Source organism: Argentina silus, assembly GCF_951799395.1.
Source record: "Argentina silus genome assembly, chromosome: 5".
NCBI lineage: Eukaryota > Metazoa > Chordata > Actinopteri > Argentiniformes > Argentinidae > Argentina > Argentina silus.
The window spans coordinates 10762280-10788906 of NC_139659.1; the positions used below are offsets into that span (position 1 = coordinate 10762280).

The 26627-nt window shown below is 42.9% G+C and overlaps 4 protein-coding genes across 6 annotated transcripts; 2 read left to right on the plus strand and 2 right to left on the minus strand.

Moving 5' to 3' along the window:
• On the minus strand, positions 1-997 carry fam136a (family with sequence similarity 136 member A). Its single transcript, XM_083670595.1, has 3 exons — positions 717-997; positions 390-530; positions 1-193 (listed from the first exon to the last, which is right to left on the minus strand). Exons 1-3 carry the CDS (start codon positions 801-803, stop codon positions 5-7), a joined length of 417 nt encoding a protein of 138 aa, XP_083526721.1. The 5' UTR covers positions 804-997; the 3' UTR covers positions 1-4.
• Positions 998-1072: 75 nt separating this feature from the next.
• On the plus strand, positions 1073-4304 carry pcyox1 (prenylcysteine oxidase 1; the record flags this gene model as incomplete). 2 transcript variants are annotated; one of them, XM_083670572.1, is made up of 7 exons in its annotated part: positions 1073-1191; positions 1599-1743; positions 2169-2375; positions 2729-2903; positions 3047-3258; positions 3390-3542; positions 3634-4304. In XM_083670572.1, exons 2-7 carry the CDS (start codon positions 1623-1625, stop codon positions 4302-4304), a joined length of 1539 nt encoding a protein of 512 aa, XP_083526698.1. In that variant the 5' UTR covers positions 1073-1191; positions 1599-1622. The 2 variants fall into 2 exon arrangements, with proteins under 2 accessions (XP_083526698.1, XP_083526697.1); XM_083670571.1 differs by having other exon boundaries at positions 1083-1291.
• A 2241-nt stretch (positions 4305-6545) lies between these two features.
• On the plus strand, positions 6546-10885 carry LOC310805069 (uncharacterized protein). Of its 2 annotated transcripts, none has more exons than XM_083670593.1 (13): positions 6546-6672; positions 7315-7368; positions 7509-7538; positions 7855-7887; positions 8117-8149; positions 8261-8287; positions 8416-8457; positions 8580-8615; positions 8810-8851; positions 8991-9008; positions 9277-9309; positions 9415-9447; positions 10753-10885. In XM_083670593.1, exons 1-13 carry the CDS (start codon positions 6618-6620, stop codon positions 10764-10766), a joined length of 450 nt encoding a protein of 149 aa, XP_083526719.1. In that variant the 5' UTR covers positions 6546-6617; the 3' UTR covers positions 10767-10885. The 2 variants fall into 2 exon arrangements, with proteins under 2 accessions (XP_083526719.1, XP_083526720.1); XM_083670594.1 differs by having other exon boundaries at positions 8583-8615.
• Positions 10886-11028: 143 nt separating this feature from the next.
• Positions 11029-25125, minus strand: slc20a1b (solute carrier family 20 member 1b). Its single transcript, XM_083670561.1, has 11 exons — positions 24910-25125; positions 22671-23378; positions 22361-22501; positions 21866-21951; positions 21416-21512; positions 16971-17090; positions 15099-15353; positions 14329-14908; positions 13992-14177; positions 13700-13784; positions 11029-13339 (listed from the first exon to the last, which is right to left on the minus strand). Exons 2-11 carry the CDS (start codon positions 23020-23022, stop codon positions 13184-13186), a joined length of 2058 nt encoding a protein of 685 aa, XP_083526687.1. The 5' UTR covers positions 23023-23378; positions 24910-25125; the 3' UTR covers positions 11029-13183.
• Positions 25126-26627: the final 1502 nt, after the last annotated feature.

Sequence of the window (26627 nt, forward strand, 5' to 3'; positions counted from 1 at the left end):
CTCCTCACTGTGGTATAGAGTCCAGGTTCTCTTTGAGTTTGCGTGTCATGCTAGGGATCAGGTTGACATGGTCGTCCACACAGCTGCCCACACAGCTCTCCATCAGGGCTCGCACAGCTGGCTCCTTGGCTCCAGAGTCAAACAGGTCCTTAGCCTTGTCATTACAGTGCATGGTGCACCTAGTCAGCCGATCCTGGGTAAAGGCACAATTTGTCAATGTTACAAACTTCTGCAATACTAGGTGCTTGTTTGTGACAGTCCAAAATGGTGAGAAATGCTGATAAAGATGAGCAGCCCTAAAATGTAACACTTTATTAGTAGAATCATCATTAAGGGATTTGAGAACATTTGAGTTTATTGATACCTCAAAACACAATCTGAACACACACCTGAAATTTCTCTAATTCATTGGTCACCAGTCCTTGAGCCTGTGCCAGAGGGGTGTGACAGCGCTCGATACAATGGTGCACCTGAGACATCGAGTCCGTGGAGCGATCACAGCACTCAGCACTGCACTTGAACATGCGACCCTGGTTACACATGCACAGAAGAGGTCACTTGACAAGTTGCCACCAGATATTGTTGTTGTTCAGATGATAGACTGTGCAAACATTGGAAAGATCTGTGGCTTGCAATGAATGAGTGATTTCTAAAATAAGTATGTCCATAACGAATATGTACAACTACACTCCAGTTGCAGGTACATGTACACTTACTTGCATCTTGCGAATGTGGTCCCGTTCTAAACTCTGCACCATTTCTTCGATCGAAGTCTGCACACGAGATTGATGCGCTTCAGCCATCTCGAAGGTTGATCTCACTCTCAGCAGCACAGATATTCAAGCAAAGAATTGCTTGAATGCAACAATATTTGTTTTGACTAAAGTGTACTATATGCACTATATCCACTAGAATTACATACAATGTGTTATTGCTAGATTCAAAACCTTCTTGTATTACTGAATCAAAGTAAGGTCACCTCGACGAAAAGCATGCTTCATGGTAATAACGTCAGCTACGTCATTTCCTGGCCTTGTTCCGTGTTGGCTACGTCTGTCAAAATTCCGGTTCCGGTCGTTTTCACGGTTGCAGCGCGAAGTCTGCCCCGAAAACACTTTGAACTTTACTCAGCGACTCTTGTATTCCTTTCTCACAGACTCCCTTCGACTAACCTACTAGGTAGCTGTCCAAGTAAGTGAAACATGTACCTAGTTTTAAAGGTAGTGATAAACTCGTTGTAAAACTTTCTTCTGAACTCCTGAATTCTTCAACTCAACTTACTTTTGAAACGGTGAGCACTACCACTGCACAGCACGGGTTGATATTAGTAATATAAAATATGCTATGACCGATTTATGGATACCTGACTACGTTTAATGTGTTGGTCAATCCCATTTTTTGGCATAGTAATTGAGTGACATTACTACACAGTAGGCTACACTTTTGGTACAGTTCCTGCTCAATGGGTCATGGGTAAATTTTTCAGTTGTGACTAGCCTGCTTGATTATGTGAAGAATCATACCAAAGTGACATGTTGATGAATGAACTGAATGTGTCATATCTTTTTCTTCTCGTCATTGAATGATTGTCTTCACAGATGTCCAAGCCTGTAACGAATTGAATGCCAATGATGATTCTGAGAAACCTGTCAATCAGGACACTCCTGTTCTTGGGGCTATGTCAAGCTGGACGGCGGAGTCTAGCCTCCGCTCCAGAACTCAGAGATCCACCCAAAAAGATAGGTAAACCCACCATAGTCCTCATTCCACTGCATGTGTCAATGGCATTATCTAGTCAGTGGTGTGTGGCTACATGTTGACGTGGCATCAAATGCACAGCTTAGGCAGGACTAATGCATCAATTTTTAAAGGTTATTTTTTGAGTGGGTCAGTCCCACTCTGTTATATTTTTCATTGAATAGAGATAGTGAAGAAAGACAGGAAAGTAAGGAGGAGAGGGTATGTCAGTAGGGCATGGGCCGGATTCTAACCCATGCCGACATGGGCACATGTGTGCACTGTAGGCCATGGTGCTAGACCATTGGACCACCCCAGGACACATGCATCAGCTTTTTAGAGAGATGTGCATGAACCAACATTGATTATTCTATAAGATATGTCATCTCTTGGATTTCAGGTGACATTTAGCTTTGTTTTCTCATTTTCAGCTGTGGTTGGAGCCGGCATCGGTGGGACAGCAACTGCTTACTTCCTGAGACAGGAATTTGGAGCAGGGGTGAAGATTGATGTGTTTGAGCCGGGCACCATTGGGGGGCGGCTGGCCACAGAGAAGATCGGAGAGTACGACTATGAAACGGGAGGTGCAGTGATCCATCCCCTGAACCTGCACATGAAGCACTTCATTGACAAATTAGGTGAGACACATCAAATCAAAATCAAATCACATTTTATTTGTCAAGTACATCTCATACAGTCGTAATTGACAGTGAAATGCTTTGGGATGCTGCTCCTCACTCAACGACAACAGTTCAGCAACAATCAACAAGTTAACACTAAGAGTAATACAAAAAAGTGACAATAGTACTTGTGCAAATAATATGCAATAATATTATGGAATTCTATTCCATAATAGCTTTTTCTCAGATACTGTCATACACAGGCATACACTAATTTGCTTATATAGCATGAACAGAGTGATTTAGTTGAGACCAACACATTAGATATAACTAAATACATCACCTCTCTCCATTCCCCATGTTTCTCCCAGGTCTTTCTCAGAGGCGAGACCTCCCTTCCAAGATGGCCATCTTTGATGGGAAGGAGCTCACCTTTGAAGAGAGTGACTGGTTTTTTGTGAACTTCCTGCGCTTACTCTGGCGATACGGGTTCAACTTCCTTCGCATGCAGATGTGGGTGGAAAGTGTTCTGGACAAGTTCATGAGGTGAGTCTATACTTTAATCAAATAAGTTCAAACTTACACAGCCTTTTAGTATGAAAGATGAATATCATTGCAGAGAGAATACTGTTCACTTTCCTTATTTATTGGGAGGGGGTTTTTGTGTTTATTTTTCGTTTTTTTTCTAGGATTTACCAGTACCAGCAGTTTGGCTACTCCTTCTCCAGTGTGGAAAAGCTCCTTCATGCTATGGGTGGTGACGGTTTCCTGACACTCGCCAATCAGACACTGGAGGAGGCCATGTTGGGGGAGGGGTTTTCCCAGAGCTTCCTCAATGACATTGTAGCACCTGTCACTCGTGTAAACTATGGTCAAAGTGTTCGTATCAATGGCTTTGTTGGTGAGTTTGTGGGTAATGAGGCGGACAATCGTTTTGTTTCCGTAGATCGTCAGTCCTGTTTATTTGCAGCGCATCGACATTCAGCTGTGTGTGTCTGAAACAGTAGTTTAGATCTATTTTCTCCTTTCTAGGGGCAGTGTCTCTAGCAGGGGCAGACCCAGGCTTGTGGGCAGTGGATGGGGGTAACAGAAGGGTGTGCTCAGGGCTCTTGTACAACAGCAAGGCTGAGCTTATCCCAGCCAGAGTCACTGCCATCTCTGTCAAGCTGCGGCCATCCAAGTCAGGTACATTATGAACGCATACTGTAGATAATTGTGACATGAATCTTCAGAATAGCCTACTACACACCCTTCTCTCTCCTCTTTCTCTGGTTAGGTAACACACTCAGTTTTTATGAGGTGAACTACGTCGGGGAGTCTGGTTCCGCACACTCCCTGTATGACATTGTGATTGTGGCCACACCTCTCCACCAGGGCAAGTCTGACATCACCTTTGCGGGCTTCTCCCCGCCCATCCCCTCTCATTACCCTGGGCGCTACCACCAGACTGTGACCACTATGGTCCATGGCCTCCTGAACGTGTCCTACCTGGGGACCTCGGAGAAGCCCACGCACTTCAGAGTGTCAGACGTACTCACCACTGACAGCAAGGGCTCCGTCATCAATAGCCTGAGCTCCATCGACCCGGTGCACATCCCACCAGGTTACACGCGGCCCCCGGCCAGCGAGAGCAAAGTGTGGAAGGTGTTCTCCCCCCAGCCTCTGTCCCAGGAGCAGCTCCAGCACATGTTCCTGTCCCGGGACTTTGTCTCTGAGACACGGTGGCTGGCGTACCCCTCGTATAACCCACCCCACCGCAGGACCCCGCCGTTCATCCTGCATGAGCGCATGTACTACCTGAATGCTGTGGAGTGGGCGGCCAGCGCCATGGAGATGAGCGCCATCTCAGCCAGGAACCTGGCGCTGCTGGCACACCACCGCTGGCACAGCCAGGGGGGCAAGATTGACCAGGAAGACCTGCATACCCGCCTGAGGGGAGAACTGTGAGGGGGGCGGAGGGAGGGAGGGATAGCGGGTTAAAAAGAGGAAATGAGGAGTATGAGCAATAATACTAGTCGTAGATATTCCACACTGAAACACTCCTGTCTGGTGAATTCTAATCTAGGGTGGGTTGTACTCATGATTATCATCTTAACACTAAAGATAAACCCACTATTTTTTTTTTATAGAAAAAGTCAACTTGCATAATACATCACCAGCAACATTAGATCTTTTAAAGTCTTTGAGAAAATGTGGAACAAGGTGATATTGTACTGTGCTAGAATATAATGATCACTGTGACACCAGCATGGTAAACTATGCTGTACTGCAGGGTAAAAGTACAACTCTTGTTTAGTGGATGTACTGTACGGGTCTTGAACAAACTACAAAACCTTGGTTTGTAATAGATTAGAGCTCAGTGTTCATAGCGTTGTAATCTAGATGGCGCTACACCTAACTTTCTGTCGTTAGAAATGAGCACCAAATATATTTGGATAATGCACCTTGTGACTGATGTCCTCAGATATACTGTCTGTATACTGGATCCATTTCCACGTGTCCCTGCTGTATTGCAGGGTTTCTACCTCTGGGGTAGTTTTTGTTTGTCTAAAAAAATGAAGTATATCTTCAATGACTAATTGATAGTTGCAATGAAAGGATGGTATTTGATTGACAAATTGGCCAACTGATAATCAAGTGATTATCAATCATTGAACAAACCCATTAGGTCCTGTGCTTTTAACACTTTTTTTATTTATTAAAATTCGAAATATAATGTTAGCCATTAGGGACTACCTATTCGCACTGATCCTTTGATGTCATTTGAAAATGTTTTGTGGTCTTTCTTACCACATTTTAAAACTGCTATAGTGCCTTTAAAATGACTAAGCAATACGTCTTTATTTCTACTAATAGAAAATATTTTGTGTGTCTTTGTTGTCTGAGATGAGAAAGTCTTCCACTGGGACCAAACTTGGATTTATGATTAGAACACAAAGTACATTGTTTATAAGTATCCTTCAGGCGGATTTGAACAAAGACAAGATCATCTTCTAGCCTGGGAGATAAATGTGTATTCCCTCTCTCACCTGTCTAGAACTGCTGTGATAACATAGTTGAATCAGCCTTTCTAATGCACATTTAGATGTTTTAGGGTTTCTATAAGGTTTTCAAGAGTTTGTTAATTATGTGGTAGATGTACTGTACAACCATATAGATGGTGCACTTTAATTGAGAGAATATTGTTGAATTAACACCAAAGTCACTAATGTTAGATTACTAGAGAAAGGTTAGTTTGAGCCTTGAGAACTGTTTTGACATTTAATAATGACAGCATTTGTAAAACTGGTATTTGGAATCAGCATTTGTAACTGGGATGTCTTTTGCCTCTTTTGACATGGTTTTCAGGAAATAATGTAAAACCTTCAATCATGTTGTCATCCATGAATGGGAGACTTTTTGAAATGTATGTTTACAATCTTAATAAAATGGGTGACAAAAATGGCAATTGTGATTTCCTCAGGCTACTATTTTGTACTGTTGAGAATGGTGCTACTTAATATGGTACTTAGTATATATATATATATATATATATATATATATATTGCAGACACATTGTGTGCACATTGTTTGCATATATGCAAATAGCCATACCTGTGTCCTTCTTTTCAACAAACCAGACATTTGCCTACAGTGCAGATAAGAACATTTAACCTCTGCCACAGGTCAAGTTGTAAGATGACACAGATGTATCAACGGTATTTCAAGAGATGACCAAGAAGTTCAGGACTCATACACACATTCACAGTTACAAAACAAAATGGGAGCGAAACTGAACGTTGTGTACCAAAAATGACATCAGATCATTGTGCACAGTGGATGAATTGTCTCCTAGACTGTTGTCTCCTAGACAACAGTCTGCCCCCCACATTAGAACACAGTGTCAAAGATGCAAAGTAAAACAACCATTTTTATCCCAGAGAGGAAATGAACATTGCTTTTGACAACACTGGCAGACCGTCCCTCGTCCCCCCCAGACCCCTCCTTTCCAAACACACACCAGCACCCCAAATAAAGGGCCATCTGACAGAGGAACCGACAATGGGTGGCATTCACGCCCAGTATAATGACACGTCTGTGTTGTGCCCGGGATGTGCCACCCAGCTGCCCTCAGGTAGGGAGAGACAATGGTACCACAGCCGCCTGTCCATGCAAAGCATGTGATGACAGTGAATGTATAAGAAGCCACTCGGTGACAAAAACACAACACACAGTTTGGACTGACACCTAGCACCTTCTAAAGCCAGCCAGGGAGCCAAGATGAGAGTCCAAGTGCCCATATTTCTCTTTCTCGCTGCGGCAGGATTTCATACTGGTAAGATAATTGAATGACATGACATTACATATTAATTTTTGTAATTTCAACAATTTTAAGAGCCATTGTTTGCTTTATACTTCTCCAAGACTGCTGGTGGACTGTACCGTAGTGAGCATAGTGAGTTCGATGCTGTTTTGTAGATGGAGATTTTATTTTATTTTAAGGGTTGACACAGGTTGCAATATTGTTTTGATTAGTATCCTCATGGGAATTGGTGAAGTACATTTCGTACATAAAGCTTTTGACTGTTTTTATTTGTGCTTTTATTAGTTATGTGTTGAAGCTATACATTGGTTGCCGTTTGTTGCTTCATATCAGTCATACAGAAGAGAGAAATCAAACTGGGATGTTGCATCCTAATGCAGATCCAATTTTGCAAGATCAATATAAAAATGCATCAGGTAATAATAATACCTGTATTACTGTAGTAATAATAATACCTGTATTACTGTAGTAATAATAATACCTGTATTACTGTAGGCAACCTACTTTATCACTCAACAAGAGGAAAATAGTTTGACTTGGTCTACTGAAACAGTCTGACTAATAAATGTCCATGGTTTTTGTAATTATTATGAATATAATAATGAAATAAGTGTGGATTAATCTGACATAATTAATTACTTGTGACATCCTCAGCTCTCACCGCATCCCTGGAATCTGCAGAGAAAGAAGACACATTTGCTGAGGAAGGTAAGAAAGGTCATTCATGATGATGATGATGATGATGATGATGATGATGATGATGATGATGTGGTGGTGGTGGTGGTGGTGGTTTGCATCACTGACAACTCGTGCTACTTAATTCTAAAACTCTCTCACCCTCTTTCCAGTGGGGGAGCTTAGCGCACTGCAAAAGAGAGGTAAGATAACCACAATAATCTCTTTAAAACTATTATCTTTCATCATACTTTCAATTTAAAATGCAAAACATCATATAGCAGTATCAGCGTTCATAGTCCTTTTATAACACTACAGATACAATGGTAGTTTACACTGGAATGTCTCTCAGCCTTTTGCTCCATGAACAGTACTTTGCATATTATTTACTTCCTCATTTGACTGAACGTATCTCCCCCTGCCTGCAGTAGTTATCTTCCCTACAGTAGTACGACTGCTCATTGCACTCATGTTTGCATTAAGCAAAAACATTCTCCGCCCTCTCCTCTCTGTTCTCAGATCAGATGGAGTTTGAAGCAGCTCAAATGAATGGTAAGGGTGGAATGCAGTGACCACAGGCCAAAGGCTCAGGGCCATGATCTTTTAAGGGCCTGAATGGTCTCTATGTCCAAACAGGTATTGAGTTGGTTCAGTGGTGTTCTTCTCCCAGGTAGAATGACAAATTGACATTAACTGAAATAAATTGACATTAACTGAAATAAATTGACATAATGCAACATAATGCAACATTAACGATATGTACATTTCCGTCCATCTACAGAGGATCAGGACAGGGAAGATGTCCGCTACTTGGGTAAGAGAATCATTACAAGTTATTAAAAATGATGTTGTTATAATTTGATTTATTAGGTTCATCAGGGTTGTCATTATGGACATTTTTCATCTTTTAATTGTTCTTTTATAGAGGCTGTTCAAGATGAACATACAGATGGTAAGAAGTCTGCAATAATACATTCATTAATTTGACTATTTATATTGATATAAATAAAAATGTGAGCTACTTATATTATTGCACTCATATCCACATACAATATTACTCATATAAAATAAACTTAACAGAGAAAGAAAATGCAGCTGTCGAAGAAGAAGAAGATGACACTGGTAAGGGAATATTGCATGCCATGTATGACAAAACACAGAAAAAACATTGGTTACTGACTGCACATGTGATGTTTACATCTTTACAATGTAAGATTATTTAATGTGTTCATGTTATTTTCCAGTAGAGGGAGACATAAACGTGGAGGCAGACCATGAGGGTAGGGAACGGTTGAACATGTTTCAAATACACACCTCTAGATGGCATTCAAGTGTTTTTAGACACATGGATTGTGTCTTCATAGCAGTCAATGTACTGCATTAATGGTTATTAAGTTCATTATGATCAAAATTATATATATATATATATATAGATTCATTCAGCAACATATGTCATATTCTCCTATTCCAACAGAATCAGAATCAGATTCAGAATCTGAGTCTCATGAGGACATAAGTGAGTACAATGGCTCTCCAAATGTGTTTATTCTCCCTATTCAGAAACTTAAAGTATAGAAAGAAACATTGTATCCTATGTCATTCCTATGTCAAAATTTACATTTTAATTTCCTAACTTGTTTCCTAATTTTTCATAGGTATGAGGCAAAAGCGTGGTAAGCATTCCTTCCAATGTGTTGGAGAGTCTCACACAGGCAGTGTTGCATAACCAGTTAAAAACACCAAATGACACATGATATGTAATAAATTGTGTTATTGTGAAGAGTTAGATTTATGCTCATAATTGTTTTTGGTGCAATACCACACAATTGAAAATAAAAACACCACACGAAATTATCACACAACGCACATTAAACAACGCCCATTATTCACTCACTCCAAGATTGTGTTTTCAATAATCTTAATAATTCTGTTCCTTTTTAGAGCATCATGAGGCTGAGGACATGGGCAATTTAGGTATGATACATGATACATACAAGTCTTGTACCTTTTGATTACAGTAAAACACTAGTAGAAAGATTTCATAATGTTGTCGTCGTCCCCACCTTTTTCTTTTCACAGATGAGCTCATTGAGGACTTAGCCACAGATGAAGGTGATCATTCCTAGAATGTCTTCCCTATTACATAACATAATAGGGAAGAAGACTTTGTCCTAGACCACGAGTCACTGTTTGTCACTAGCAAAGTGTGTGTGTGTGTGTGTGTGTGTGTGTGTGTGTGTGTGTGTGTGTGTGTGTGTGTGTGTGTGCGTGTGTGTCTGTCTGTGTGTCTGTCTGTGTGTGGCTTGTTTAGGTGATTTATCCGTCATAAGTCTGTCCAGTGAAACATGAATATACTTTTACAACACAGTAAACACAAATAACTTCCCTTTCTACAGTTGTATAACAGCTGTTGGTTAGGTAACTAACTTCATCCAGAAAGTAAACAACATATTTTATGACACTCAAGCTATTTGTGCATTGTAAAAAGCAATCATGACTGAGAACATGAACACCACTTGTGTAATTGTTGTACAGTTAACAATCTACATTACGGAAAATTGCTTATTTTATGAACTATGCCAGTCACTGTAAAAAAACAAGTGAATGTTATGTCTGTTGTCAAACACATTTCTTTTCAGGTCAAATGTTCTTTATGGGTTTATGAGCAAAAACATCCCATAATGCATCTTAACATAAGATAATAGCCAGAAGACTTTGTCCTAGACCACAAGACACTCTTTGTGTCACTACCGAAGAGAAACTATTTGATTCTCTGTCATCAACTCCCAGGTTTTACAGCATGGCTTCCAGTTCACAGGCAACATATGATTGTTTGTGTGAATGTTGGACCCTCTAGTATTTGAGTGTATCTAGGACAGAAATCCAGGGCACTCAAAGACGCCTCTCCCCAGGTGCTCATTGTGCTTGATTTATACTGTATCATCTGCTCATGCTATTTTTGGACTCCAAGATGCACTGTTCCTTTCCTACCCAGCTAGGAAAGTCAAGAGAAGGTATATTTTGGACAAACTCAATCGAACCAAGGTTGCTAGTATTCAAGGTCATGTGCAGTCTTTCTTTAGCCTCTGTGCACTGATTACTCAGAATCAATTCATATAAGGGTATGGAAAAAAAGCAATTTAATGTGGCACATCACAACTATGCGATCCAATTTATGGGGTTCACCTATGCAAGAGGATGCACTTTGCTTGCTACTCTATGGGCAAAAGGCCCTTAGGTTCTAAATCAGTGGTAGACCTATACACACCCTCTACGCACAAGAGTGAGTCAGCTCACATGTTGGAGGCCAAGAGGTGAGAGGTGATACTGCCTTGGGAGCCTTAGGAGAGTAGTCATGCATCCATGTGTGTGTGAGATGAACCCTAAAAGGATGCATTGTCTTTTCCTGCGTCACAGCTGTGGTGGAGTGAGTCTGTGAGGGCATCGTTTGAGAGGGAGGCGGAGCATGCAGACATATCCACCTACCATTACAGGACCTGAGGAACATTGTGTAGCGGAACAGTTTACTGTCAATAAAGAGGAAATATTTCACCAGTCTACATCACAGCTGTGTGACTGTAATTTATGGTTGGTTATGGTTATTACAAGTGCTGTGATTTATGTATTGTGTCCCTTTCCTATCATCATACACCATAGGTAAACATAGAAAAGAAGACAATGAAAACAGAGGGGTAGGTTTCGATTTTTATTTTATTTTTTATTTATTTTTTTCTCTCTCCCAGTCCAGTCTCAGTGGACATGGGAGTGTATGCTGTCTGTGCAGAACAACAAACCAGTCTTTTCTTTGGTACCTAAAAAAAAGGAATTAAGGCAACTACAGCATCTATAGGTCTAATTGCGTTTAGTACTGCAGCTCAATAGCCACTATTGGATGGGATCCTAGCGGCGGTCTAGGCCCCCCCTCATTCCAACAACAGCGCATCTAGGGCAAGGTCCACACCACACAACCCAGGTCCAAAACAACTCCAGGTTTAGGGTTCTACTCTGCCTCACACCAATTTCATCAACCGGATACCAGAACTCATATCACTGAGGTTAGCAAGAGCAACCCAACAGCGTATGCAAGACAGTATACATTCCACAGAGCAAAAATACAGGGAAGTAGCTGTTAGAATTTTGCAAGTTGGAATTGCAAAACAAATAAACTAAAGGCTTGAGCAGAACTAACGCATTACACCGCCTAGTTTGATGCAATCAAGTTTTACAGGAAATTTAAGGTCTGGTTTCATTTGAGATTTTCCCAGCATTAACCAACATTCGACCAATAATTTTGTTCAGATCTACCTCAGTGTGTTCAGGTAGAGGTCTGTAAGCATAGAGAATGTAGACTCAGAAGAGATACAGTACTGATGAAAGGTAGACGGTGTCGTCCTCAACGTTTTATAATGATCCCTTTAAAACCATTTGACTTTAACCACGAGGACACGGCTTACTGAGGATTACTGGGGAGGTTTTCGCCCGTTGTAGCCAAGCAAACCTCCCATTAAAATAATAATGATTGGTTCTTCTCATTCATGTAAGCCCTATTTAGTAAGGTGAGAGGCTAGGGGCTGGTTTCACAGACAAGGCTTAAGCCTAGTCCTACACTAAAAAGCATCCTCACTGGCAATTTGCCATTGAAAATGTGACTTAGTCCAGGACTAGGCGTAAGCCTTGCCTGGGAAACCGGTCGTAGGTATCCTAGAGACACCAACTCTGCACTCATAACAAAAGCATATGGCAGAAAGAATCAGAGAGGGTCAAATCCACACCCAGGTGTAGCTTATTCATGTTGAGCCTGTCCCGCTACAGAACGTAGTTAGTTAAACTAGAGAACATGTGATAAAAAGTCATTTTAATTCTGTAGTAGATTAAGAAAAAGAAAAAAATCTCAAAGGGATCATTTTAACATGTTGAGAAAGCTGAGGCCTGATCAGCCCAGAGAGGGCTTGCAGCCAACTCCAATATGCTTGTTTTTTTTCTTCCATTTTTGATATGCTTCTCTTCAGTCCAAAGGTTCTGTTTATTGGCAACGCCATAAACTGAGTTTTATCATGAAAAGGCAGGGGCACTAATCCTCCTCCTAAATTCACGGGGAATACAAGGTGATCAGATCCAACACACAATTCTTAAATGATTAGTGACAAGAGACACGCAAACACTCACATCCTCGACAATGGCATTTAAAGTCGGAAAACCACACCAATAACCTCGCTTTGCACCTACAAAATACTGTTTTCTCTAGGTTACTTTCAGCATGTGTTATCTATGACTGGAGAAATACATCTGTCAATATATGCTAATACTGCATTGTAGTTGTTCTTTTGTCATCCTAACTTGTAAAATAAGATTAAAAAACATGAACATGGTTGTATGTACATAATTACAATAAAAAAATGGAAGTAGTGGAGTATCAGAAAAAAGAACTCATTTGGTTGATGTTTTTTTGATTAGATATTTACAGAATCATGAGCATTGAAAAAGCAAAAAAAAAAAAAAAAAAAAAAAATACAGCAAAGTCAGAAAAAACAGTGACAAAGAACACAAATGTTCCCATTGGAAGTGATCTGGCGCAGAAACAGAACAAACACAACCATTAATTAAGGTTGAGAATGACACAGCCAAGAACCACAGGCCCATATCACAAGTCCTTTTTTTCTTTTTTTTTTCCTCATTATAAAAAACACATCTCTTCTTTTTTATGCATTTTTTTTTCCTTCGGGTATGTTGCCTAGGGGCGAACGGTTTACGTCTCCGCCCTCCACCCTGCCTCCCCTCTTCTCCCTTCTCTTCTGGTGTGAGCTGGCACGTTCTCTCTCCTCCCCTGCGTTGGGGTGCCAGCCAGGGCTCACAGGATGACATAGGTGAAGATAGCCATGATACCAGCGCTGATCAGGCCAGAGATGGGCACCGTCACGAACCACGCCATGAAGATGTTACGGAACAGACGCCAGTCCACAGCCTTCTTGGAGCGCAGCCAGCCAACCGCTACCACGGAACCCACCTGGCAACCAACACACACACGCGATTAACTGTCTCACTTGTCATTATCCTCCACCTGAGAGTCATGACAGAGCATGACCCATTAAGAGGGCATGGCCAACTCTGCTCTGAGGAAATTCATCAATACAGTTGTGAAGCAAAGTGTTAAAAGGTAAAAACACAGAACTTTCCAGAATGTTTGTTGTGAACATAGGGATTTTCAGTTCTTCAAATGAAAAGTAGAAGTTCCAACTTGTTCTACTTTTCAAGTATAAAATCGGACATCCTCCTGTTTACTGCACCGTTCTTTTCCCATTACGCAGCCCCCCTCCCCTCCCCTCCATGTCTCCAGAGTCTAGACCACAGAGCCTGCCTAGCTTACCTTGCAGTGGGTGGTAGAGACAGGCAGGCCAATGTTGGAGGCAACCACAACGGTCAAGGCTGAGGCGAGTTCAATGCTGAAACCACTGCAGGGGAAAATAAAAATCAGACTTGTTGAGTCACTGTGTGGTCCTGTGTGGTTGTGTGTGTGTCCATCTAGGGATATTGTGTAGTCTGGTCTCATTTTTGAGATCTGTAATGTCTGGGGAGGATGTGGTTCTCTTTAGTCAAACAGCGCTTGAATGCAGAAAAGTAATAAACTAAGGAGAAGCAGTACTGGGATAGTCTGGTACCTTGAGGGGGTGATGGGGGTGAGGTCCTTGCCCATGGTTTGGATCACTCTGCGACCCCAAACCCAGAGCCCAGCGCAGATGCCCACTCCTCCGTACAGCAGCAGCCAGATGGGTGTGGGGGTGTTGGAGGTCACTGAGCCACTCTGGTACACCAACCACAGAGCTACTAAGGGGCCAATCGCATTACTGCAAGAGGAGGAAGAGATGGGGTTAACTTCAATAAGAATTCAACCCAACTAGTCACAAATACCAGATCAACCACTGTTGACAGACAACCAACCCTCTTTAGAAAGCATGCAAATGACCGATGCTAACTGACCTCTACGAAGGGACATACCTGACGTCATTGCCTCCGTGAGCAAAGGAGCCGAAGCAGGCAGTGAGAATTTGGAGGAACTGGAAGAGTGAGGAGACCTCAGGACGGTCGCGGTCCAACCTGTCATCCTCCAGGGAGCTGTGGCTGCTGCCTGCATCCTCCTCCACCATCTCCAGGGTCACCTCGCCCTCCCCCAGGCCCTCGGGAGCCCCGTGCTCGGCCACGGCGTTGCAGTAGCTGGTGTAGCTGTCCATGCGGACGCGCTTCCTCTCCTGACTCCCCGCGCCCGAGGCCTTGTCGCTGTCCTCGCTGGCGCGGAACTCGCCCTCCTTGTGCCGGTACTCACCGTGCATGCCGATGATGGCCATGGTGTAGGAGGTGTAGCTGTTGTTGCGGTGGATGGGCCGGTCGCCTGCCTCTCCCATGCAGTCGCCCACCTTGGCCAGATGGAGCTTGTGCAGCAGGTCCTTGTAGAGGCCAGAGTCCTTGTGCACCGTGTGGTACTGGCTATAACCGTTGCTGGGGACATGGGCCGGCCCATTGCTGAACTGGACCTGACTGTTGAACTGGACTTGATTGTTGATCTGGACCTGTTTGGCGACTGAAGAACAAAAAAAAAGACAAGAAGGTTTCGTTGTCAGGGAATGACACAATTCAGGGAAAGTTCTGTTCTTGCTGTGTGTGTAGGAGGAAGGCTGACCAACATCATTCATGGAATATTTGACGCCCTTTCCTCACGATTCCCAACCCGCCAACCGAGGCAGACTAAACTCCCCATGACTCACACTTACCACTGCCGTTGCCGTTCTCACAGTCCTTGGCGTCCTTGTTGTCGACATCATCAGAATCTCCAATGTCAAAGGTCACCCTGCGCTCCTCAGGGGGAGGTTGGGGCTGAGAGTGTGTGTCCTCTTCGGCAGGGGAGGCAGGGGAAGGAGGTGTAGAAGGCTCCTCGGGAACAGGCTTCAGGATTGGACAGTGAGCCTCTCTCAACTCCCTCTTCTCCATCAGGGGGCTCTCAGAGGGGCTGGAAGACTTCATATCTCCTGGAAGGAGAGAGGGAGAAAGAAGGTGGGTTAGACTACCTGGGTCGTGTCGACTGTATAGCGAGGTAACATGAGTAAGCACATATGGTTCTTATAAAACCACAGCACTGGGGCGTAACAAGAATTGCATTCCCGGACCATACGAAAGTATGTCCAATTCACTGAGAGCAAGTCAAAGTGTTCACAAGAGCGAATAAATGGATTATGACCTCATGACAGCATATTGGCACTGTACTGGCGGTTAATCCTTTACATGCATCCGTCACATGTAGACAGTCAAAGTCTGAATGTGAACAGGTCTAACCACATCTTTGTGTGGCGTCAAACCAGTTGATACTCAATGCAAACAAACATTCTGCCGCGTGATAATACTAAGGACAGTTTGGTCTTCCAGCCAGTTGACATGATTGCATCATCAAAACTGGTTCAGACAGGAGGGGTCGGTGTGCTAGCTGCTAGCAGTGTATTTTCAGCTGGAGCCACGTCAACTGTCGGCATTGCTTGAGTCACCCACAGCTTTGACACCATGATGCAGTGCCAACTCAATGTCAACCTTAAGTCAGCCCAAGACTATTTTAGTCAAGGAGGTAAAGGCCAATTAGTGGATCACTATGACCCAAATAGGTTGCCTGTGTCTGCCAGTCTAGGTCAGCCACAAACAGACCGTGTCAGTCCAGATTGACCTCAACAACCTGGTATTTACCTTCCTAAAAGAGACACAGTCAGGTGCTTCTGTCAAAGTCAAGAAATTGTTCATTATTGAAGTGATCTACGGGCTTAATAAATGGGCTTAGTTTTAATCCTGTAGCACCATGTGATAGGGCACAGTTCTGGAGTTTAATAGGTAGTCCCAAAAACTCAAACAAGCCAAAAGAAAAACGATGACAATTACTTTTCTCAGCACAATGTTGTGGCGCTTAGATTTATTGACACTTAAATCTGACTCATATTCAACAACCAAGACTTTTTTGGTAAGCTTAAAGAGTGAAGGGGTAGTTAGGCCAAATAAAACACTTCCACATCAAGCAGATGCTTTCATGTTTAACAGCCTCATTTAAATCCTTATTCCGTCTGATGGATTAGATTAAACCCTTGGCTCGAGACGTTTGGAGCCACACATACATTATTACTAAAATCCCTCAAACACTTGGCACTTTGCTCAGTGGCTCATTTAAGGGACCAACTATCTAGCAGTGACCCATGAAACTGCTTTTCCAGGTATTACCATAGCATCTCAGGCTACATCTTAACAGTCCCTCCTAAAGACCTCTTCACCCCCACTACAAGTTTCTCTCCTGTTGTTGAATTAAAAAAAATAAAATAATAATCCTTCTTCTAGCATTGTGACTGCCTATGGCCCCTGGTCTGAGCATTGATTACTTTATCTTATGATGACTGATGGATAGATGATTCACTTACTTAAACAAATTTATTTGTTGTAAGTCGCTTTGGATAAAGGCATCTGCTAAATGCCATAAATGTAAATCTCTAACTAGGGGAAAGAGCACCTCTGAAAATAATATGGGCGAAAGATGAATTAGCATATTATAGAACTGCCCTAATTGGCACATGGTACACGAGGACAGAGGAAAAAACAAAAAAAAACAAGATACTTACGTTCAATTTTCTTCTTGAGGCGCGGGCAGACAACGAACCAGACCAGCAGTGCGGTCAGCACAGCGCAGCCCAGGGAGACGAGCAGCGTGCCCCACCATGGGATTTTATCAAAGCCCAGCACTGGAGGAGCCACAGGGTTCCGCAGAGAGACACGTGGGAAATAGGAGGAAAGGGAGTTTTGAAAACAAGGCAGCAGGCGCTACCTTTCTACAGGTATACAGTATAGAGGACAACAAGCACTGAGAGAGTGGATATTCCATCTGGGGCTTTATCCATAGTCGCCATTGAATTACAGCTGGGAAATAGTCTCAATTTAAACAATGTTAATTCACATATACAAAGTAAAAATTGTTTTAGGTTTATCATGATACAGAAATATTGTAATCATCATAACTAGGCTATACATTTTCTACTGGAACATGAATGAGACTGGCAAATAATCAAATAAAAGGGTAAATTGCCCAAATAATTTGAATGCTACTTAAATGAATCTCTACCTTAACATTTTCCATGGAAATATGGCGATCATGAGTACATCTTCCCTGTCAACACTAGCTACAGAGATGAGGAACTACAAACAAGTGGCAAATGTCCTTGTCAAATATGGTGGGCATGTGTGACTGTGCCCCCGTAGATGAAGTTATGCAACGCCTTTAGGGTGAGAGGAGTGTGTGAATGACCAGGGATGTTGCAGTGCCCCCCCCCCCCCCCCCTCGTGTGTCCACCATCTGCACAAGGACAGGCAGTGCCTTAAAAAGTTAGGTGAGCAGGCTGAAAAAAAAAAAGAAAGAGAAAAAAAAAAAAGAAGGTGCCTTCACTTTTACTTGAGTGTCCGCTGTAGCATGAAGGGCACCCGCTTGCCAAGACTGCGGTACCAATGTGTGTGTGTCACCGCAGTGTTGTGTGCTGGCAGGGATAAGGGACCATTACAGATTGTATCCTTGGGGAAGAACCACCACAGACATGCAGTGGGGAAGATCAGCATGTCAGCAATGTGGTCAGGGAATTGTTTTTAATAAAAAAGAAGAAGAAAAAAAAAAAAAGAAATTCTCACTAAGACTGCGGTGACCTTGGCCACACAATAAAAAGAAGCCCTACTATAGGCTGGGATGTGAAAAACAAACAAAAAGGAAATGAAGGCTAGGGCTCAAGAGATAACGATGTCTCGGCTGTGGAGCTTGCTGAAGGGCAGAGTCCACAGTGCTCCCTCCCGGGTACAGACTCACCCGCACATGCGGCTGCAGGAGACTGCACATCAGCGATGTGTATTTAGTTACGCAACACACATCCACCCCCTCCAGGAAGGGAGAGGCAAGGCAGACAAGTGGAGGAGAGAAGTGGAGACAGGAAAGGGGCCGTTCAAGTTTTTTTTTTTTTTCCTTAGGACAGCTGGGCCTTCTTTCAATAGAATAACAAAGTGGCAGTGGGACATCCCAAAACAGGTGCGACCAGACACCAGATGGGCGGGGACAGGATAGGAATTGGGTGTCAAATTAGGAGTGGGCAAAAATAAGCTACCCCTGAAAAGGAGAGATAATGGGGTCTGTGTATTCAGGATGTGCTGAGGGATATGTATATGTAGACAGTAAGTGTTGATAACCTCATAGGGGGGGGGGGGGGGGGTCACATCTCTAGAGACAATGAGGGGCAAAAAAAAGAAAAAAGCTAGCGATGGGCTAGGCGTGTTATAAACACACCCACACAAAAGGGGCGAGTCTACACCACAGCACGCAGTGGGATGAATGAGAGAGTGCTCAGGAAGTGGAATTTAACCACGGCTGCGTTCCAAACCCCTCCCTGTAACCTCTGTATCCCGTGGCCTATATTACACAATAACATAGTTTGTTGTTTTTTTCCTGACTGCAGTTCAGCACCATTCCTCATGGCAGTGACAGTTAAATGACGGTTTATGACTCATTATTGGTCGAGAAGGGTTTGTTGTTTTGGCCAATTATCTCCTTTATTGTCCATGCGTCACTGTTACCACCAGTAGTTAAAAAGGTATAAACTGTATATGAACTTCTGACTAAACTGAATTTCCCCCAATTCAAGCCACTACAAAATCCTTATCTTTTATAAATGCTTATCCTTTCCTGACAAGACACCTTACACGACTAGACCTTGCCTACCAATCAAAACATCCAGCATGTTCTACTCTGTAGTCTTACACAACCTAATTACATACTGTGTAGAGATACAGTATAAATTCAATGCCCAATAAGCCATTTCATATCTACTCTGACACGACGTTGGCCTCCGCTTACTGCATCTCAAAGTGACAGTGCATGCGTCGACAATGTACCGTCAGATTTTGAATGTCATATCGCTGGCATGTTGTGTAGATTCATGGGTCAGTCTAATAACCAGTTAATCTCTGCTGTGTGATCAGTCGTTTCCATTTCCCTGATTGTTTGGTGTCCCCTAAGCAACCAATGCCACCCGCTGTTTGTTTTTCAAAGGGGAACCCAAGCAGAAAATGTGCATTCTAGCTAAAGCGTACTGAAACACACCGATGAGGGAGGGTGAGGGTGTTATTCTCAGAACCGATGGTAGTCTGAAAGGCATAAAGGCACATGGGGATAGGAAAGGTCATGAGACAGACCAGTTTTTTCTTTTTACAAATAAAGAAAACTATTCTCAATGTGCTGTTGGTCTCAACGTGCTGTAGCTCCAGGGGACGAGTATTTGCTTGGTCGGTTACACAAATCAAATGTGGACTAAATGTTGTCATGGGAGCTGGTGACACAGCCCTTTTCTCTGTTGGTAAAGCCTTTCTCTGGTCCTTTCTTCCATAGTACAGTTTCTGAATGACCAAACTGAGCTTTTTTTGGGGGGGGGGGGGGGGTTGGGGTTGGGTGATTTACAAGCTGTTGAACTTCCAAATGTTGGTGGGTCTCATGTGTAAATGATCCACTTTGACCTCTGAATTCCCACATTCATTTTTCACCCGTGCTGACTTGATCTCTGGCTGGAGCGTATACTGGTACAGGAATGTTCTGCCAGATGCCTGTGTGCTTTCACACCACCACGTTTAAGTAAAGCCAGAGAAACAGGGAGTTCTAAAACTGAGGACCAAATGTACAGTCCTTGACTCCGCCTCCCACTGCACCCAAGGCAGTTAATGGGACTGCATTACCAGATCAGTCACCACTAAAAAACACTGTTATGCAACTCGCCAAATTCAGGCAGCTATAAGACCAAGACTCTACCTTTCATCTTCACTATCCATTTAGAGTCCTGTATCTACCAGAGCCCCATCCATCTCAGAACAAAAGACTCCCTCATGAGAGGAGACAGCTGATACCTGTTCTGAAATAGTATAACCCACTTAGATATCTTGCACCTAGATGAACTGTACCAAAAGAGGAAAATGGGGGGAAGGGGCTGAAGTCCTCCTGCCTTGCTTAAAATGTGCCATCCAGCCACTTATGACATCAGGAAGTAATTCCTTAAGTGTGGCCAGAGATCAGGATTATCCTTGTATTAAGCTGGCTCTATTACGGCCAGAAGCAAAGGTCTAAAATAGTGTGCCTGACTGTGTGTGGCGATCTCAATGTGCATTGGTACAGTATACGTCAATATCTTGTTCCCGCTCTAAATCACTCCCTGATCTCTGCTCAGTTTTCCGTGGGTGGGAACAGCCGATAGCTTTTGAAATGGCAGCAGGAGTGAGATCTCTTCATCGAGGCACCCGACAGTAAGAGGTCCCCCATGTACAGCACCCTCACATCTAGGTGAGAGTCACACAACTGTACGGTCTATGATTGACTACGCAGAGCCTCTGCTGTGAGCACATGTGCGCTCTCCTCTCTCTCTCTCTCTCTCTCTCTCTCTCTGTGTGTGTGTGTGTGTGTGTTCTGGTGTGCGTGTACGCACATCAGTGCATATCTGGTCATACTCTGGCCTGTAGCCTTCATTTAATGGCCCAGGCCAGTTGACTTCTTGAATTGTTCGGCCCTGCAGGTAGAAGAAAACAAAGGAGCAAAAGTAGCTCATTTAATAGGGTTTCAAAACTAAGAAGAACAACAAAGTACTTTTGAGCATGACATTTTTTTTTAACATATGCAGTGCTTACAATGCAACTAGTGACACTGTGACAAATTATGGCCATTGCAGTTAACACTCCCTCTTTACTTCATTTTTTCCTCCTCCGTGTGGGAAAGGGGGCAGACATTGACGTCAAGAATAAAGAGAAATCTTATTTCCATGTCCCTGTTGTGCTCCTCTCTGCAATTTCATTCCGGTTATGACCCACATAGAACCACACTCGAGAAAGCCCCAAACACATCAGGTTAAAATAACAGGCCTTGTCTGAGGAACAGTAAACACAGTCTGGTTCAGTCTGGAATAAGTGTGGGCATCCGGCTGGCTGAGGGAGCAGTTTATTTTAAGCCGTGGCTGCAAGCAGGCATGCAAGGTGGAGGGAACAGGTCAATGATACTCACTTGGAGCTCCAGTGTACATGATGGAGAACAGGTTGATCCCCATGGTGATGGCATAGAAGACCGGCAGGGCCTTCAGTCCGTTAGGCACTGGGTCTTTCTACCAAGGACAAATACAAAAGCAGAGCAGTCAGAAACACCTTGCCCACACTGTGATACATAGTCACCCCATTGTACTGTCAAGCTTATGTTTGATGGCAGAATAGGGGGTGTGACAGTAAATTTGATCTGACATTATGGCTGTGATTACACTAATGATTGGTTACCTCTTCCAAGGGAACAGAGTGGCTTTATCCTTTGTTTTATAATGACCTTGTTTTGATGTCTGGGATGTAATTTATGATCGGGAACATACTCAAAAGTTTTTTCTTTTGTTTTCTTTCTTTTTCTCTCTCTTTTTTTTTTTTTTTTTTTACAAGTCTAAAAGGATGTCTTTGATAGGAGTCAGCTTACCTTGTGCAAGATGAACATGCGTACAAAGTAGAAGACGACACCTGACATGATGCCAGACAGAAGAGGAGAGAGGAACCAGGAGGCGACTGTGGAGATAAAAACAATTAGCATGGCACAGTAGCAGCTATTTCCATTATAGCTCTGTTCCAGAGCAACACACCAAGTGCTTGCGCCAGAGAAATGGGAAACCAAGGGATTCATTGAGTAATTACTTCCTGTTTGCCACTTTCCCATTAACATTGTCCTGCATAGCAGCTGTATCAGGAAGCAATTGCTTGTCAAGTCTCTCCATTTGAACTTGTAGTGCTGGCACACACTGGCTCGCTCGGAGGCATGACAATGTAAAACACGGCTCTGGAACATGACCATTTGCATTACTTGTACAAACATTTCAAACCAAAAATAAACGCCATAGGAACAATAGCTGTTCATCCAATTCGGACAATGGGGGATCTCTCCCAAGTAAGCTTTGGTCAATAGAAGCTGCTGACTCACCGATTCGGAGGAGCTCCAGCCACCTCACCCCTTGACTACCTCTGGCAACAAGAGAGAAGCCAATGGTAGCCCCCACAATGCAGTGAGTTCCAGAGATGGGCAGCTTGAGAAAGGAGGCGAACAGCTGCCACACCGCAGAACCTAAAGGCAGAATCATTCATTCGTTAGGGTAAAATGTCATGCGGACATCTTTAACTCCCCAAAAACAGACAAAGTTATGTTTTAGAAAGCAATACCAAAGAAATACCCAATTTTCAATAAATGCACATTGACCCTAGAACAGTCCCAAAACAAAATCAAAACCACTCACCAAACATGGCACTGACAGACCCAGCCATGAGCACATGTTCGGAGCCGTTGTACATGCTCACGTCGATGATGCCAGTGCGGATAGTCTCGCTAACCTTGGCCCCAAGGAGCACGGAGCCCACTGTCTCAAACACAGTGGCGAGGATGCAGGCCTGCCGCAAGGTGACCACTCCAGAGCCAACTGCCGTACCAAAGGAGTTGGCAACGTCATTGGCTCCCACGGAGAAGGCAAGGATGAAGGCAATGACAAAGCCAAGGATCAGCAGCCACATGTACTCTGTTAGCGGGCCCTGGGTGGCAAGGCCTATGGTGGTTACCACCATTGTTACGGTGGCTACAGTTGCTGAAACCATTGTGCGTGATTTGTTTTTCTCTAGTAATGGATGATTTGCGTCACAATCTTTAAGGGAAAGTATCAAAATAGATTTGTAACTTTCAAAGCAGCTAAATTAAATAAGAGGTATCAATGTTAAACAATAACTTATCTTCTTCAGACCCTTACCCAATAGGGTTTTTAGGGTTAACTGTGTGCAAATATGCTATGTTCCTGATTGAACAGCAATAGTTATGGTAAAGAAAAGTATAGAATGTGGGCGTATTGCTATCCTGTAATTGTACTCGTTTTGTAGTTTCTTTGGCTCTGAGCTATCAGGCAGACTGAACAGACACCCATTGTGCAACAGTTACTCGAGGTGAATGGCAGTACATCCTGGAGAGAGAGAGAGAGAGAGAGACACACACAGACAGACACCTTTGTTACATAACCGTTTCTAATCTAAAACAAACTCAATTGTTTCCTCCCATGCTTGAGGAACACATTAATCCAGATAAAACATTAAATCGGCAAACATTTGTTCAAAACCGCCAGGACAACAAATGATGGATTCAGAGACTGGAGAGAGGGTCAGCTGATGGCCAATTTATTGTTGTTAGTTACAGGCTTGGGAGCAACGAAAGTGAAAATCCATAGTCAACATGACTCCGCACGCATTGCATGCTGGCAAATGACAAAGCAGCAATTATGGCTGTTACATTTGTAGAAAAAGAATCCCTCCAATCCACTCTCTCTACTAGTCCTTTATCATAAAAAAAAAGTGGAAGTAGCAGTACATTTCCGTAAGTCTCCAGACAACGCCCATCGAATAACTTGCTCTGTCGATGGCATCATAATTAATCGCCTACACACAGTTCAGATGGTATTTAGTTCATTTTGAATTAATGTGTAGCTCGATATGTCGGCGAGCAAACTTCACTGCATGTCACGTTGTGTAAATGTGGACCCCACTGGTCCGCCTGAAAAGATTAGCCAATGAAGGAGGCCATTTTGGGGGGATGTCGCATCATGAAGCTAGCACTCGAGACATCAAAGCTAGAGAGATTTAGATAACAGGTCATCATAGTAAGCATATACGACCATATTTTACAACATTGTCACTGTTGGCAGTGATGCCTGACATGAACTGACAATGTTTACCGAGCAAGCTAGAGCCGGCCCCATCTAATAGAGCTAGTAGAGATATGAGCACGTGTCGTCATTCATTCAATGACAATGATGCCTCCCACCGTGGCATCTAGCTACGGAGTTCACAGAGGCAACTTCCTCAACACCAAGAAATCAAATCAAGCAAGCTAATCACAATTAAATATACGTAACAACCGTATAGTCGAATAAAACATGTTGTTCCTAGATGAACACGGACAATTTCATAACACAAGAGACATAATATTCTGGGAGTGGGCGCGAGTCATGTTTACGTAATCGCTAGAAACATTTGATAATTATTCAACTAGTAGGCTAACATTATAATATCACTAAGTAGACTTTGGAATTAACGTATTCTTAGTTTATTCTACCAAATGTAGTAAGCTAGTTAGATGGTAACCTAACGCTTGAAAGCTGACAGGGTTCGACTAATCCCTGGAACGAAAACGTTGCATGACATGTTCTATGCAGGGCTGTGTGTAGGTATGGTATTAGATGTGAATAACTTTCAGAAATGTATGTACCGATCAGAAACCGCCAGTAGAAAAATAATTTAGGAACGGTAAACAATAATAAAAAAAGACCCCAATCGCTCGATTCCATTCCAGGAACTACACAGACCCCACAACTGACAGTGCGAATGCCGGAAAAAAAAACGGCTCAAATTTTACTAGCACTTGAAACAAAACAACATGACAATGAAACAAACTAACTAACACAATTAAAATGAAAGTATCAACAATATTTCATAACTTACCACACGTCGTAATGTTGACAATGAAGAGCGACTACTAGCAGAATTTTAGCCCGCGCACGACACAGCGCGGGATCAGGAAACAGCTCGCTTAGCTCGCTTGAAAATATATTTTAGCAACAAAAATAAATCAACGAGTAGTCTTGATGTTCCGTCTAGTGATATGTTTTATCTCGAGGTAACAAGTCGGACAATCTGCTATCAGAATGTTCAGAAATATCTAGTTTGAATGGATCACGACCTGTGACGGCACTTGCGTAAAATTTGCCGGTAGGAGGATGCTGCTCGTCTTTATGAGAATCGGTACTCTCAGTACTCAGTAGATGGGTGGTGCTTTGGCCATCAGCGTCATACCCCGCCCCCACACAATATGCACATACAATGTACCGTCATGATTCATTGATGACAAATCTGCTACTTTATTGCACTTTCGTGGCACAAAAGAACACTTCACAGCCATAGCTAGGTCCTATATTCCTCATATGATGCATGTCACACATTGTAAAGAACAAAAGATACACCTGACATGTGCAGTAAACGAGCCAACTCAACTAAACTCAGCTAAAAAAAACAAAAAAACCGTATATTGTATTTTTAGGGTAAGGGTTAGGTCAGTTACTACAACAATACAACGAATGACGAAAGTTCAGTCAGTCACATCAAATACGATGACATAAGAGTCGGACAGTGAGACGGGATAACACATTATGGGGCAAAACATTGATCGTGTTTGAGAGTATCAATTTTGAGCAGTTTCTGAACAGCGCCATTCAATACCTGTTGCACGAGGGGTTGTGTGTATGTCTGACTTGGTAAAACATTTCGCCTGCTTGAGATGTACGAGAGCCCCACAGTCACTTCTCACCGATTGCTTCTCACACACTGCATGGAGCAGCAAGTGTCTTCAGGGGCACTTTTCATGACCAATCAGAAATGTTTTCTTGACAAGTGTGCTTGAATCAGGAAAAGCCCTATATGCAGCAATGTGTAGAGTGTGGTATGATCATTATGGTATTTCAGGGATCTATTGATTGCACATATGTTCAGTTGATGGCTGTGTTATGTGGTGATTATTCAAGGATAATTCATAGGAGGTTTATTGAGGATGTCTATAGGTGTCATGTTGTCACTGCCATGTTTTCAGAATTGCACTCCATTGTCCAATTTTAGACTGCACAGATACACTGCCTCTGCCTTTTCTCGCCTAGCCTCGCCTGGATTCTAGTCGGGTTACATTTTGAAGTCAAACAAGCTCGCTCTCTGCCAGTACTGCTGGGCTTCTGCTGTAACAGCGCTTTGGTTGTTGAACGCCATCTGGCGGACTTAAAATCATATCGGCAAATATGTCGTTTTCGTGCTCAAAATGGTCTCATTTTGTTTTTACTATTTTAAAGTGCATGCATGTTTTTTATTTATTTAAAAAAAAAAAAAGGTTAATTATGTTCTTTTGAATTCAGCCATATATTCATAATGATTTATAGCTAACTTATAAAATAGGCGAGGCGCTTGCATAGTCTACTTTTCACCTTTCTTGTGGTCCTTTCAAAGCAGAACATCTCAACCCATCTTTGTCTCAACTTAACTTGCTTGTGCACGAGCAGCTAACCTGGGGATAGACAAGAAGCAGCGCCTATGAAAATTGCACTGTAATAACCAGTGACCAATGAGAAATGTGTTTTTCAATCAAGGAGGGACTCCCGACTGGGCGTGAGGTGTGCGGG

What these genes read in the sequence shown, in the direction of transcription:
- slc20a1b (XM_083670561.1), bottom strand. Translation starts at nt 23,022, where the DNA reads ATGGTTTCAGCAACTGTAGCCACCGTAACAATGGTGGTAACCACCATA. An exon ending in GCTGGAGCTCCTCCGAATCG is followed by an intron (nt 21,952 to 22,360) that starts GTGAGTCAGCAG and finishes TTATCTCCACAG; the next exon opens with TCGCCTCCTGGTTCCTCTCT. An exon ending in CCTCAAGAAGAAAATTGAAC is followed by an intron (nt 15,354 to 16,970) that starts GTAAGTATCTTG and finishes CTCTCCTTCCAG; the next exon opens with GAGATATGAAGTCTTCCAGC.
- fam136a (XM_083670595.1), bottom strand. Translation starts at nt 803, where the DNA reads ATGGCTGAAGCGCATCAATCTCGTGTGCAGACTTCGATCGAAGAAATG. An exon ending in ACCACATTCGCAAGATGCAA is followed by an intron (nt 531 to 716) that starts GTAAGTGTACAT and finishes ATGTGTAACCAG; the next exon opens with GGTCGCATGTTCAAGTGCAG. An exon ending in ATGAATTAGAGAAATTTCAG is followed by an intron (nt 194 to 389) that starts GTGTGTGTTCAG and finishes GCCTTTACCCAG; the next exon opens with GATCGGCTGACTAGGTGCAC.
- LOC310805069 (XM_083670593.1), top strand. Translation starts at nt 6,618, where the DNA reads ATGAGAGTCCAAGTGCCCATATTTCTCTTTCTCGCTGCGGCAGGATTT. An exon ending in TGAAGCAGCTCAAATGAATG is followed by an intron (nt 7,888 to 8,116) that starts GTAAGGGTGGAA and finishes GTCCATCTACAG; the next exon opens with AGGATCAGGACAGGGAAGAT. An exon ending in GGAAGATGTCCGCTACTTGG is followed by an intron (nt 8,150 to 8,260) that starts GTAAGAGAATCA and finishes GTTCTTTTATAG; the next exon opens with AGGCTGTTCAAGATGAACAT.